The sequence below is a fragment of the Lepus europaeus genome, chromosome 13, assembly GCF_033115175.1.
Source record: "Lepus europaeus isolate LE1 chromosome 13, mLepTim1.pri, whole genome shotgun sequence".
Lineage (NCBI taxonomy): Eukaryota > Metazoa > Chordata > Mammalia > Lagomorpha > Leporidae > Lepus > Lepus europaeus.
This window is the reverse complement of record NC_084839.1, coordinates 88,502,214-88,517,740: the sequence shown is the minus strand read 5'-3', so window position 1 is coordinate 88,517,740 and position 15,527 is coordinate 88,502,214. Positions and strand designations below refer to the sequence as shown.

Genomic DNA, 15,527 nt, shown 5'->3' with positions numbered 1-15,527 from the left:
CAGTACTGCAACCCCGGCACTCTGATACAGGATACATGCACCTTAAGCAGAAGCTTAACCTCTGCAAAACACCTGCCCCTACTTTGCGACTGTTAACTTACTGTGGTTGGTGTTAGTTAATCCTGAAATTTTAGTTGCATATAGAATGTCCTCAACATTCTGAAAAATTCAACTAACATTAGGAGTGTAATGGTGGAATAAAATTTAAACTTGCATTCAGAAAACACTTCAGAATTCTAGAGTGCCGTCATTTTCATTAGGAACACTGATTATTTTGCACTAAAAATGTTCAAAAAGAGAATTTTTAGAGTTTCAGAAATCCTTTTATTACTGTGGAGCTAGTTCTTTAAACCCAATACTTTATTTTTGATGATACTGTTGGCTTCTGGCCAGTATTTTGCAACAGAAAATTACCCGATCTACATTTTATTTTCCCCCAGTAATCTGTTTCAAAACACAGGTGGGACCAAGACAGTGACAGAGAAAAACAATGAAAAGAGCTAAAGCTGACATCTCAGAACCTAATAGGAATTTTCCTCAGTGTTTTCTCACAAAACTTTAATGGTTTCAGCTTTTTTACATTTAGGTCTTTGATCCCTTTCAAGTTAATTTTTGTTGTTAGTGGAAGAGAAGGTCTAATTTAATTCTTTGCTTTAAAAAATATATCTATTTACTTGAAAGGTGGAGTTGCAGAAGCAGAGAGAGAGAGAGAGAGAGATATCTTCCATCTGCTGGTTCATTCCCCAAATGGCCTCAATGGGCCTATCGAAAGCCAAAAGCAGGAGCTTTTCTAGGTCCCCATGTGGGTACAGGGGCCCAAGGACTTGGCATCTTCTACTGCTTTCTCAGGCCATAGCAGAGAGCTGAATCAGAAGTGGAGCAGGCCGGCGCCGTGGCTTAACAGGCTAATCCTCCGCCTTGCGGCACCGGCACACTGGGTTCTAGTCCCGGTTGGGGCGCCGGATTCTATCCCGGTTGCCCCTCTTCCAGGCCAGCTCTCTGCTATGGCCCGGGAAGGCAGTGGAGGATGGCCCAAGCCCTTGGGCCCTGCACCCGCATGGAAGACCAGGAGAAGCACCTGGCTCCTGGCTTCGGATCAGCGAGATGCGCCGGCCGCAGCGGCCATTGGAGGGTGAACCAACGGCAAAAAGGAAGACCTTTCTCTCTGTCTTTCTCTCTCATTGTCCACTCTGCCTGTCAAAAAAAAAAAAAAAAAAAAAAAAAAAGAAGTGGAGCAGTTGGGCCTTGAACCAGCACCCATATGAGGTGCTGCACTGCAGGCGGCAGCTTTAATGGCTGTGCCACAGCGCTGGACCTCAACTTCATTCTTGTGCATATCCAGTGAATCCTTTGAATCTTTATTCAGTGTTCATTCAGTCCAGCAGATGTGGTTTTTGATTTTCCTACTGCTCTTCATTTCTGACTACCACCACCATAGAATCTACATTGGAACAGTGACCATGACATCTTTTGGTCTTCACTTGATGAAAGTGCATCATTTATACCTCAAGTTAGTTTCTGTCCTTTTTTTCCTGCTAGTCTATGACAGACAAGCACTTTATACAACAGCATCAGCACCTTTGTAATTGACCTGCACATGAAATCACCTGGCAGTGCTTAGTAACAAAATGGCTATCCCTGTGATCGCAAAAGGTTTGGGGGTGGGTTGCATGTGTGTTGTGTTTTTTTTTTTTACTGGATCAGTGTTGACATTAAGGATTCTCACAGAGAACTTTGAACTGAAACTGTACTATTCTAGTATTGGAAATACCAGTGGTGAGGATTAATGAGATAAGGTATGTAAAATACCTGACTGGAATGGGTTCTAAGTTAATGTTGTCTTTCTTCAGTTTTTGATTAGTTATGGTTCTAAAGCAATTAATAGCAGTTTTATTTTGCTATATGAAAAGGTAGATGTTTCTAATAAAATTGACATATAATTGGTACTAATAGAATGGACATAGGTATCTACAAGTTACAGGAAATAAAAAGATTTTCAAGTTTTATTACTAAGATGTATAAAAATGTACCTTTGGAGCTGGCATTGTGGTACAGCCGGTTAAGCTGCTGGCGATGCCTGCATCACAAATGGGTGCTGGTTCCAGTCCCAGCTGCTAAACTTCCAGTAAACTCCCCGTTAATGCACCTAAAGCAGTGAAAGAGGGTCCTTTGGCCTCTGCATCCACATGGGAGAGCCAGATGGAGCTCCTGGCTTCCACTTGGCCTAGCCCAGGCCATGTGGCCATTTACGGAATGAATCACTGAATGGAAGACTCTTTCTCGGTCTGTGCCGCAGCTCAATAGGCTAATCCTCTGCCTGAGGCGCAGGCATACTGGGTTCTAGTCCCGGTCAGGGCGCCGGATTCTGTCCCGGTTCCCCTCTTCCAGGCCAGCTCTCTGCTATGGCCCGGGAGTGCAGTGGAGGATGGCCCAAGTGCTTGGGCCCTGCACCCCATGGGAGACCAGGAAGAGCACCTGGCTCCTGGCTTCAGCGTGCCGGCCGCGGCAGCCATTGGAGGGTGAACCAGCGGCAAAAGGAAGACCTTTCTCTCTCTCTCACTGTCCACTCTGCCTGTCAAAAAAGAAAAAAAAGTCTCTCTCTCTCTCTCTCTCTCTCTCTCTCTCTCTCGGCTTTTCAAATAAATAAATAAATCTTTGAAGAAAATAATAACTTTGCTATTTTGTTAAGCAAACATTTATTGAGAGCACTTACTCTATACCAGGATGTGTTTTGTATGTTGTATCTTTTTAGAAACCTATTTTCTTAAATCACAAAATTCTATGTGACTGCCAGATTACTTTGTTGTAGAGGAGATTTTTCTGAGCATTGCTCATGTATCATACTTCTAGCCACTGCTGCCTAGCCTCAGTGGTGAAGCAGCAATTAAAGAGGTTAGGCACAGCTTTCTTTATGTACATTAGATCTTTGTAAGTGGACAATTTGGGAGTCATTGTAGGTAGTTTGGAATACGTGATTATACAAACATGTGTACATCATAGTGGTGTTTAATAACACTGTGAAAAAGTTAGAAGACCCTCTTTAAATCTTCCCTTTCTGCTTACAATTACTGTTAGCATAAAGCAGTGCTGGATACAGAACTTCTATTTTAGAGTATAAAGCAAAATAAATCAGGACTCTGGAAAGCATTGTAAATGTTGGTATATTTCAGCAGATCATCACAGAATTCTTACTAAAGGGTGGTAGAATTGATCTTGCTATACTAATTCTGATTTTTGTGATGATGTTTGATATGATGCACTCTCCTTGCAATGGATTTTAAATAATGGTGAGTAGAGAATTTGGAAGCTGAGTAGATTGATAATATTTTAGGTCTGGAAAGAACCTCAGAGGTCAAGGTTTTTTGCTTCATTTATTTCATCTGACTTCTGTCATTAAAAGCACAAGTAGTAGAAAACTTTTTAATGTTATCTAGGTGATTGTGACAGAACCAAACTAGAACCAAAGACTTTTCTCTTACACCACATTTTTTTTTTTAAAGATTTTATTTATTTATTTGAGAGGTAGAGTTACAGACGGAGGGAGAGACAGAAAGGTCTTCCATCCACTGGTTAACTTCCCAAATGGCCGAAATGGCTAGAGCTGGGCTGATCTGGAGCCAGGAGCTTATTCTGGGTCTCCCATGTGAGTGCCAGGGTCCAAGCACTTGCGTCATCTTCCACTGCTTTCCCAGGCCGTTAGCAGGGAGCTGGATGGAAGTGGGGCAGCCAGGACTTGAACTGACACCGATATGGGATGCCGGCACCACAGGCAGAGGCTTAACCTAGTACTCTGCACCACTGACCCTGCAGAGTAATTTTTAATTGCTGAACATTTTACTGGATTTGATGTCCATATTAGTCTGTTTTAATTGAACCTTTTATTTGGTGCTTTCTACTGTAATAAGGTCAGCTGGATTCTTTTAAAAAGAAAATATGCTATAGATTCCTAATTGGCTAGCTGTTTAATTTCCACAATTTGCAAAATTTGACCCTGACTTCATTGTGATGTTATAGTTTAGTGTTTGTGATCCTTCTCCTGAAAATCTTCTATTTTACACTGAGTTGTTGTGAAGTTATAGTTTACATATTGTGATCTGTCGTCCCCAAATGCTTTTCATTATGAATTTTGAATTTTATTTAAAAGTATGCTTACCTTATCTGCTGTGGTAACATGTAAGTAACATGTATTAAGCACTTGAAATGTGGCTAAATTGAGGTGTACTGTAAATATAAAATAACACTGGATTCTGGAGACTTAATATGAACAAAAAATAAATATCTCAATTTGTAAATACTGACTATAGGAAGTATTTTTAATCTATTGACTAAGCAAAATATTACTAAAATGAATTTCATTTTGTGTTTCACTATTTTTAAGGAGGCTACCAGAAAATTTAAAAATTATGTACATAGCTTGCATTGCCATTTACATTATATTTCTGTTGGACAGTATGTGTGATCTGCAAAGTCTGATGAATTCTGTGCTGCAAGAACTTACCAAGAATTAGACAGACTTAGCATATCTGTAAAAGAGAGGTTTTAGAAAGTTCATGGACTGTGCAATTTTCTAGATGAATTTCAAATTTTTTTGCATGAAAATAAACTTTTAATTCATTTTTTCTACAGATACTTTGAAGTTGTCTCAAATGTGCTGTTTTATTTATTTTTCCTTCTTCTATAGGCTAAAATTCACCTAATTAAACAGTTATCAAAATAAAAAAATTTGTTTAAATACTTGAACCTTTGTAGCTTTGGTTTAAGGAAAAGCTGCTGGTGAATAACAAAAGTGGATACATCAGCCTCCTGTGGAAACTTTTCCCTGGGTATCACTGTTGCTAGGAGAGGTGTGATTTAGAGCATTCATTATGATGTTAGCTAAAAGAAACAGCAAAGTGTTTGAGAATAATTAGCTTAATGTGATACCAGTAATGCAGGTAATAATGTAACTTTAGTGAAGCAGATGTTTCTTTTTATGGGAATGCATAAGCCACAATAATTCTTTAAGATAAAGCAGTTTTATATTAGAGAACTGGACAAGATGAGATATTTCATCCTATTTAAATATTTTTTAAATAAAAATTTAAATGATTAAATTTCATAGGGGCAAAGTCTGTTAATAAGCCCTACAGTAAATCTGTAAGTAATTTGTTTATCTGAGTCCTCTTGTATTACTCTGAAGGAGTTGAAGGATTAGTTGGAGACTCTGTAAAGTGGTCCATAATGGTGCTTACAGTTATGAATCTTGGAAAACGTAAGTTACCAGTATCCAGGTTCCTTGCTTATGGTCAGAAATGAAAATGTTGTTAGTGCTCAATTCATTACTTAGTCCCTGTTTGCTCTGCTGGACCTCTCACAGTAGTGGGTATTTGGGTGTTGGTTGACTGGGAGCTGTGGGAAGAGGTTATGATAAGGCAACATGGCTTTATCATCTATGATTTGCCTCCCCACTGTGTTTTTTGGCAACACAGCCAGAGAGAAAGTAAATGAGTGATTCTTTAACTTGACCTATTGATGGGATTTTTTTTTAGTGTAGGATTTTACTTTTTTACACATATAATTGAATTTATTGTAATACTAATTTTACAGATCCTTCTGCTGAAGAATTGAGAAAGCTAATGATGTTGCATGGAGGTCAATATCATGTCTATTATTCCAGATCCAAAACAACACACATTATTGCTACAAATCTTCCTAATGCCAAAATTAAAGAATTAAAAGGGGAAAAAGTAATCCGACCAGAATGGATTGTGGAAAGGTAAGTTTAAATTTTGATTAAATTTAATCAGGCTAACGCTTTTTTAAAAACTAGAATACTTTTTATTATAAATGCTTATCTAACATATTGCTTCTTAATTGACAGGATGAAAAGTAAAGTCTAAATAACACTAATATATTCTTTAACCTCACATTGACAATTCAGGTAGCCTAGGATTTGGAATCCTATAAAAATGTTGTGAGTATTCTTGCAACTTCATTATCAGGAGTCAGGGAGGATTCCTCAAATAAGCAGAAGGAAGTAATTATGCAAGGGTTTGACCAAACATGTTATTCATTCAGCGAATATGTACATACTCCTCATGGGCTAGGCAGTGTTGTGTATACCTGGGACACACTAGTGAGCCAAACAAAGATGCCTCCACAGCCTCTTGGAGCTTACATTCTGTTAAGAGAGACCGTGAACTTAACATCCAACCAAATTTTGTCATATGTTTTATGTACTATGTTGCTTTTTTTCCCTTGCCATGTTAATACATCAGAATAATGTGGACCTGTATTGTAGAGTGAGAGCAGTTTTCAGTATTATTATTAACTATTATTTAGTTATGTTTTCTCTGTTGCTTTGGAAATGATAAATTTTAAGTCAATGGTGACCATTCATATTAATTTTCTAAGTTTAAATGTGTCATCTGGTTCTTTGGTGATAAAGGAAAACCCAAGAAATTTGTATTTTGAAATCATAGATATACAGTATAAGTGACTGCTAGATTTATAAAAGAAGTGAAGATATTAAATTTATTTTTTAATTAATTAATTTATTTTTAAAGACAGTTACAGAGAAAGGTAGAGACAGGGAGAGACGTCTTCCATCCACTGGTTCACTCCCCAAATGGGCACAATGGCCAGAGCTGTGCTGATCCGAAGCCAAGAGCTTCTCTTGGTCCCTTATGCAGGTGTAGGGGTCCAAGGACTTGGGCCATCATGTACTGCTTTCCCAGGCCATAGCAGAGAGCTGGATCGGAAGTGGAGCAGGCAGGACTCGAACCAGCGCCCATATGGTATGCCGGCACTGTAGGTGGTGACTTTACCTGCTACACCACAGCGGCAGCCCCGAAAATATTAAATTTATAACTTTATGGGTTGATTATAATCAGTGTATAAGAGAATGGTTAGATTATGGTGGGGTACTGATGAAGCCAGCTTCAGAATTATCTTTAAAACTCAGTTGCCAGAGCCACCATTGTGACGTACAAGTTTAAACTGCTGCCTGCACTGCCAGCATCCCATGTGGGCACTGGTTCATGTCCTGGCTACTCCACTTCCAGTCCTGCTTCCTACTGTTGTGCCTGCGAAGGCAGCAAAAGATGACCCAAGTCCTTGGGTCCTTACCACCCATGTGGGAGACCCAGAAGAAGTTCCTGGCTTTGGATGGCCCAGCTCTGGCCATTGCAACCTTTTTGTGAATGAACCAGCAGATGAAAGATCTCTGTCTCTTTCTCTCTTCCTCTCTCTCTCTACCTCTGCCTTGCAAATGAATAAAGATTAAAGATTTATTTATTTATTTGAAAATATTACAGAAGGGAGAGACAGAAATTTCATCTATTAGTTCACTCCCTCCCCAAATGGACACGATGGCTGGAACTGGGCCTATCCGAAGCCAGGAGCTTCTGGGTCTCCTTGGATGCAGGGAACCATGGATTTGGGCCATCGTCTGCTGGGAACATCAGCAGAGAGCTGGATTGGAAGTGGGGCAGCCAGGACTTGAACTGTGTAATGCTGGCTTTGTAGGTAGCGGCTTCACCTGCTGTGCCACAGCACTAGCCCCTGAATAAATCAATCTTTTTTTTGTTTGTTTGTTTTTGTTTTTTTTTTTGACAGGCAGAGTGGACAGCGAGAGAGACAGAGAGAAAGGTCTTCCTTTGCCGTTGGTTCACCCTCCAATGGCCGCTGCGGCCAGTGGGCTGTGGCCGGCGCACCGCGCTGACCTGAAGCCAGGAGACAGGTGCTTCTCCTGGTCTCCCATGCGAGTGTAGGGCCCAAGCACTTGGGCCATCTTCCTCTGCACTCCCGGGCCATAGCAGAGAGCTGGACTGGAAGAGGGGCAACCGGGACAGGATCCGGTGCCCCAACCGGGACTAGAACCCGGGGTGCCAGCACCGCAGGCGGAGGATTAGCCTATTGAGCTGCGGCACCAGCCCCTTTTTTTTTTTTTGACGGGCAGAGTTAAACAGTGAGAGAGACAGAAAGGTCTTCCTTCCATTGGCTCACCCCCCAAACGACCGCTACGGCCAGTGTGCTGCACCGATCTGAAGCCAGGAGCCAGGTGCTTCCTCCTGGTCTCTCATGTGGGTGCAGGGCCCAAGCACTTGGGCCATCCTCCACTGCCTTCCCAGGCCACAGCAGAGAGCTGGCCTGGAAGAGGGGCAACCGGGACAGAATCCAGCGCCCCAACCGGAACTAGAACCCGGGGTGCTGGCGCCGCAGGTGGAGGCTTAGCCAAGTGAGCCACGGCGCCGGCCTAAATAAATCTTTAAAAAAAAAAAAAAGTCCGTTGCTGTACTTCTGATTCTAGCTTTCACTGATTCTTGACACCTTCCATTAACTTAACCAATTTCAGTATTGTTCATTTCCTTTGTAAGGTGTATATAGTCACAAAAATTCAGGGAGAGGCAGCATAGTAGTGGAAAAGGCTGTAGTTGGTTTCTGGAGACGTACTTGGGTAGACATTCACAATTGGCAACTTCTGATATGTATAACCTGGTATAACTTTGGAAGCTTTATTCAGTCACTTGGAACCTTGTTTCCTCATTTGTTAAAATAGGGTAAGAGTGTTTTAAGTGCTGTGGTTATATGAGAAGTAGAAGTCACTGAGCAAACTGTTAAGCATTGATGCCTGCCTGCCCTGTGGTAGACCCATGAAATCTAAGAAGCTACTGTTGTTACTTTATTCTTAAGTGTCAGAAAATACAGTCTACATTTTTTTTAAACTTGAAAAGCAAAGTTAGAGAGGGAGAATTTCAAAAGTGCATTACTGATCTCAGAAAGACAGATAATATCTTACAGATTAAGTAAGGGTTCTGTAAACCTTGAATGGTCGAAGTTGAAGACATGTCCTTACCTTTGTTCTCTTCTGCTTTTTTCTCATGACTCAGCCACTGTCCATTCACTATATGGGATTGAATAGGGTGGCTTTATGCTGTGCTTCCTTCTAAAAGGCTTGTGAAATGTTCACTATGAGAAGTTAGCATCAGGAGCAAGTCTTTGACACAGCAGTTAAGATGCTTCCTGGGAAGCCCACATTCCTTATGGGAGTGGCTGGATTCGAGTCCCAGGTCCATTTCTAATTTCAGCCTTCTGCTAATGCATACCCTGGGAGGCTCAGCTGCTTGGTTTTCTGCTTTCCTGGGAGACCTGGGTTATCTTCCAGGTTCCTGGCTTCATTATAGACCAGGCCTGGCTGTTTGGAGGCATTTGGGGAGTGAACCAGCATATGGAAAATCTCTTTGTTTTTCTCTGTGTCTTTTTGTTTTTCTCTGTCTCTGTCTTTGAAATAAATAAGCAAAAATATTTAAAGAGAATGGGTTTTAGACAATAACAGAAATATTTGGCTTGGATGTTCTAGCATACAGGGAAACTCAATCTCGTATATAAAAGACGTCAGCAGCGGTACCAGTGTTGTGGCACAGCAGGTTAAGCGCTGCCTGCAATGCCAGCATCCCATATGGGTGCTGGTTCAAGTTGGCTGCTCCACTTCTGATCTAGCTTCCTTGCTAATGAGCCTAGGAAAGCAGCAGAAGGTGGCCCAAGTGCTTGGGCCCCTATCACATGTGGGAGACCCAGATAGAGTTGCTGGTTTTTGGCTTCAGCCTGATCAAGTCTGGATTGTTAGGGTCATTTGGGAAGTGAATCAAAAATGGAAAATATCTTTCTCTCTCCTTCCGTTTCTGTAGGTCTGCCTTTCGAAGAAATAAGTAAATCTTTAAATAAAAAAAAAAAAGATATTAAGGTCATTCCACAATTGAGCCTTATTGTCGAAGACAATACTGTCATTGTGCTATGGCTGGAATTTTGATCTGGGGGTAATAATTGGGCTTTGGAGGGAATAGGGGAAGATCCACAGACAGCAGGGAGGTCGGGTGAAAGGGCTCTTCTTGGCTAGGACTTGATCTGCTTAGAAAATGGTGTTACAAGCTATTTTCTTTGTACCCATTCTTCCTTATTTCCATGTGCAGTTAGGGATAGAATATGCAAGTGAGGTAGTTTTAAATGTCTGAAATGCTATTTAGTAGGTTTTGTATATGTGCTGTCAGAGCGAGCACACAATTTAGTAGGTTTTGTTTTAGTTTGGAATCAGGCTTCATTCTTTGTTTTTAAGTAATGAAAGTGACTTAGGACATCACGTCAACTCATGGGCTGTTGGCTTCAGTTTGTATATGAGAAGGCAAGGCTAGTAAGATAACTGATTTACCTATGAACAGGGCAGAGTTTAGAATTCAAGTTTCCTGACTTGACCTGTTACTGGATGTGTTGGCCCTTGTAGAAATGTAGTTTGGGTCTGTGTCAAAGTGTATAAAATAAATGCCAAGTGTCTATTATATCAGTATAGCATGGAATCTTTCTGGTTAGATCACAGTGTATTTTCTCTTACACTTTAATTGCAATTTTGTTGATCTTTTCTCAGTGGTATTTTAATGAAATTCTATTATACTTTATTTTTATTTATTTATTTATTTTTTTAGATTTATTTATTTATTTGAGAGGCAGTTACAGAGAGGCAGAGAGAGAGAGAAGTCTTCCATCTGCTGGTTTATTCCCCAAGTGGCCACAGTGGCAGAGCTGGGCTGATTCGAAGCCAGAAGCTTCTTCTGGGTCTCCCACATGGGTACAGGATCCCAAGGACTTGGGCCATCTTTTGCTTTCCCAGGCCATAGCAGAGAGATGGATCAGAAGTGGAGCAGCCAGGACTCGAACTGGTGCCCATATGGGATGCTGGCACTGCAGGTGGCGGCTTTATCTGCTATGCCACAGCGCCGACCCCTCTATTATACTTTTAATTCTCAAGATTTTCTTAGCTGTTTAATGGATGATACATGGTATTTTCTTCTGTAATTACTTTTTCTGTTTTTATTTGAGCAGTTAAAAAGGAGCTGCCACTTCTAAGTGTATAGAGTGTTGCAGATATTAGAATTCCCTGATGTCTCTGTACTTGCCATTAAATCTGAATTAGAATGGATAAGATTATAGGGCTCTGACATCTAAAAGGCAGAGGGAGTCCTTTTAATGAGTACTTTGTATATTGGCTTAAGGTAAAATTGCAGTCAGAAGTTAATTTTCATCATAAATACTTAATCTGTATTTAGATTTCATAAAATTTACAGTTGAAAAATACTCACATACCAACATTGTTCGAGATCTTCAAAAACAGTTCTCAGTAACGGATTTGAGAGTCACTTTCTAAGTTCAAATTAATTAAATGTAAAAATGTAGTTTTGGGGCTGGTGCTGTGGCATAGTGGGCTAAGCCTCTGCCTGCTGTGCCGGAATCTCAAATGGCTGCTGGTTCAAGTCCTGGCTGCTCTTCTTCAAATCCCACACTCTGCTTATGGCCTGGGAAAGCAGTGAAAGATGGCCCAAGTGCTTAGGCTTTTGCACCCATTTGGGAGATCTGGAGGACTCTCCTGGCTCCTGATTGGCTCAGCTCCAGCTGTTGCGGCCATTTGGGGAGTGAACCAGTGGATGGTAGATATTTCTCTCTCTCTCTCACAGCCAGACATAACTCTGCCTCTCAAATCGATAAATAAAACCTTAAAAATAAAAACAGTTTTGGGCCGGCATCATGGCTCACTTGGTTAATCCTCCGCCTGTGGCACTGGCATCCCATATGGGCACCGGGTTCTAGTCTGGGTCGCTCCTCTTCCGGTCCTGCTGTGGCCTGGGAGGGCAGTGGAGGATGGCCCAAGTGCTTGGGCCCTGCACCCGCATGGGAGACCAGGAGGAAGCACCTGGCTCCTGGCTTCAGATCAGTGCAGCACTGGCCATGGTGGCCATTTGGGGGGTGAGCCAACGGAAGTAAGACCTGTCTCTTTGTCACTGTCTAACTCTGTCAAATAAAAATAAATAAATTAAAAAATAAAAACATTTTCTCCATGTCCCTAGTCACATCTTAAATTCTCGGCAGCCACTTAAAGGTAGCTGCTGTCATGTTGGACAGAATAGACCTTTGCCATAAGCATGCCCTCATATCAAAGCCTGCCCTCTGCTTGTTGTGTGTTACACCCTGTGTCAGAAAAGTGGGTGGGCACTTTAAAGTGACATCCATAACTCTTCCTAACTTCTGGAAGCCATTGACCAAAGCCATGGATCTGTAAGCATCTCCTAATGAAACTGGTCAGGATTCATAAGTCCTTGCTTTGTCTTCCCACAGATCTTTTTCCTCCTTCTGTTTTCAGTATTACTCATTGTACCCTGGTGAACCACTGTATCACAATCCGAAAGGATGTGATTCCTGAGTTTAGAAGGTCTGGTTTGATTCCTGGATTACCTGTTTGTTCTTTGTGACCTTGGGCAAACTTATTTATGTTTTCTGGACCTCAAATTCCTTCTCAACAAAATAGGAATGCTAATAGTACTTAGTTGCACGCTGTAATGGGGATTAAAAGTGATACAGCTGGTAAAGTGCTTCATTTATATTACAGTTTAACATTGTGTCAGAGGTTTGCACAAATTACCGAAAAAAAATGAGAAAGCAAATGTTACTGGTCTGTTTCCCACTCGGTTGTCTTACAGGATGAAAGGCTATGTCATTGTCTACCTATTAAGTCAACATTGTCTAGCAGTGTGCTGTATAAACCATCAATAAATATTGAGTTTAAATTCATACTGCATGCCATCATTTAGATTCATGCTTCTTTCTGCTTCCGTTCTTCTGTTTTAGCACCATTTTTTTTCTCTTTATTTGCTTCAACCTTTTGTCTTCTGTGTTTCAGCAGTCATGAAAGTCCCAGAAGATAGGTGAGGAAAATAACATTTAAAAACCCTCTGTATTAGGCAAAGCAGTCACTGACTACAATTGAAATTTAATTTAGACCTACATTGGAATAGGGATGGTTGGTGAATCATTGTAACTCCTGCAAATGTATTCATAGCTTTGACTTCTCCCTAGCAACTCTGGGTGGGTCAGTGTGGAGTTGTGTATTAGCGCAAAGGTATTAAACTACTAAAATTTCAGGGCAGTGTGGCAATCCTGTGTACAGTTGCTCTCCCAGAGTCTGACATAGGTATCAGGAAGTTCTATCTTCATGCTGATTCTTTGAATAAAAAACTTCAGATTCCATCACGGTGGCTGCCATTACCTGATGAATCACCTCAGCCAGCAGCACTTCGTGCTGGAGACCAGCATCACAGAAAAGTGCAGAGTGTAGGACCTATGGAACCATAAGTTGGGGACTGGACTTTCCTCCTGTTCTGATTTTGGAAACAAAGTTCTCTCTCTGAGAACTACTGAGAAATCCGAAGTACATAATGCAAAGCCTGGGTGTACATGCCCGTAGTAAGTAGCTCTTTAGGAATCATCTTTGACCCAGTGACGAATGCAAAGGGAATGAGGCCTTTTTTCTCTCTGGGCAGAGTTTTGGACCAACCTTTCTAACAGATTTCTTTGGAATGTAGGTGTTCACTATTGAATACATCATTCAAAGTCTTGTTTGTTTTTAATTTGTGTACCATAGCAGTTTCTTAAAAACCAAATGGTAGACCCTAAACTGAAGAGTGCCAAAATGTGAACTCAGTTGTGAAGTATGTGGGAATCATCCAGCCCACTTTGAGAGCCTCAGGTGCAGCCTGGGAGAACTCCCTGTCACCTTCTAATCACATTCTTGAGTACTGCCAGACTGGAAAAGCATCTTTACATTGTAGTGCATTTGTTTGATCATTGCTGAGAATACCTTCCATATTGGCTTCTGCTTTTTTTTTTATTACAAGCGTGCATATTTTGGGGATGCTATTGTTTTGGTTTTGAGATTGAGATTTCGATATATGGTGCTTCCACCCCCTCTTTATTTTGGTAAGAAGAATAACAAAATCTAGGTAACTGTGTGTGTGTGTGCTTAGGGAAATTAATGTTAGAAATTATTCCTGAGAGGTTTTTTAAAGGTCTTCTAAAAATATATATTTCAGGTAATATTTCTGTTCATGTACAAGTATCTGTAGATAGAAAAATGAATGCACAGGAATAATTAGGAGTTTACAACTCATATACAGTGTATTAGATTTCAAATGATAAGAATTTCTTATCCTGTTACTGTAGTAAATTGGACTTTAGTTCCTTGTACTGAGTATCTCTGAGGATAAATAGTTTGAGACTTGCAATGTTTAAATTGGTTGTCTGATTTTGTAACAATCTCCATGGGTTTATTATATAAGCCTAAGAATTCTGCTGGGTCACATTGCTCATTAGGTGGACATGGTCTCACTTCTGATTTTGTAACAATCTCCATGGGTTTATTATATAAGCCTAAGAATTCTGCTGGGTCACGGGTGCTCATTAGGTGGATGAGCTCGCATACTCTTGTGTGTGCTGACCATAGAGAGCACCTGCAGAGTCTGTATCCCTGCATGCGGGCAGTAGAGTGGGAGAAGTGGCATAATGGTGCACTTTGCTCTTTGCACTTAGGCTTACCGACATTTCACATCTTCACCCAGTGTCCTGTGTGGGTAAATTATCCATTAGTTACAGCTGTCTGTGATGGAAAGGATGGAAAGCTAAGGTTAGGTTTTTACTTTACTATTAAGTAAACTTTTCTATTTATTTAATAGAACCTGTACGTGTTGGGGGTTGACAAGTAGTGATGCAGGGAGCATGTGAGTTGAGGTACATAATAGTGTAAGAAGATAGATCTGTGGCCAGTGTTGTAGTGTAGCGGGTAAAGCTGCCTCCTACAATACCAGCATCCCATATGGGTACAGGTTCAAATCCCAGCTATTCCACTAACAGTTCAGCTCCCTGTTAATGTATCTGGAAAAGCAGCAGAGGATGGCCCAAATATTTGGGGCCCTGCACCCATGTGGGAGACCCAGAAGAAGCTCCTGGCACCAGCTTCAACCTGGCCTAGTCCTGGCTGTTGCGGCCATGTGAGTGAGGAGTGAACCAGCAGATGGAAGATTGATCTCTCTCTCTCTCTGTCTCTCTCTCTTTGTGTAACTCTTTCAAATAAATAAATTTAAAAAAGAAAAAGATCCAGAGATGGGCAATTGAGACCATCTGTTATAAGAATAAAGTAAAATAATGAAGGATCTAATTTTGAGGATTTGATTCCAATATTTCAGTGTAATCTGTAATTTTGATAAAACTTTTAGCCTGATAATAAATCCATTTTAGTAAAGTGAAAATTGAAATGTCTTGTGACTAGTGTGTTCTTTATCATCATAATTCAGTAATGTTAGCCTTTATTTATAGATTAAGCTACTTTAGATAGGATTACTGACTATATATTGCCATAATTACTTAAGGATATAGTCTGTGTCATTTACAGTTCTGTTATTGGAATATGTCATCAGTGCGTTTTACGGTTTTCACAGCTGTTGACTCAATATTCTCAATTTGTTTTCTGTGATCTAGTTTATTCAGTTCATTGTTTTAAAAAGTTTTGTGGACATTTAAGAAAATGTCGAACTTCTTGAATTTATGAGACTTTTAAAATAATTTTAGTCTGTTCTTTGCTCTTACTAATTTTTTCCTGAATTATTAAGGGATGTATTTCTTGGTATTCACTTTAGTTGTAAAACCCAAATTAGTTTTTTTTTTAGTATTTC

General features: G+C 40.6%; 1 protein-coding gene across 5 annotated transcripts in view; it reads left to right on the top strand.

Annotated features, from left to right (window-relative positions):
- Window positions 1–15,527, top strand: part of REV1 (REV1 DNA directed polymerase) — an 89,613-nt gene that overhangs the window by 30,763 nt on the left and 43,323 nt on the right. For all 5 annotated transcript variants that reach the window (XM_062209952.1, XM_062209950.1, XM_062209949.1 and 2 more), the window contains one exon: window positions 5,587–5,755. In XM_062209952.1, the coding sequence (XP_062065936.1) occupies window positions 5,587–5,755 (169 nt within the window). The remainder of the gene's footprint in view (window positions 1–5,586; window positions 5,756–15,527) is intronic.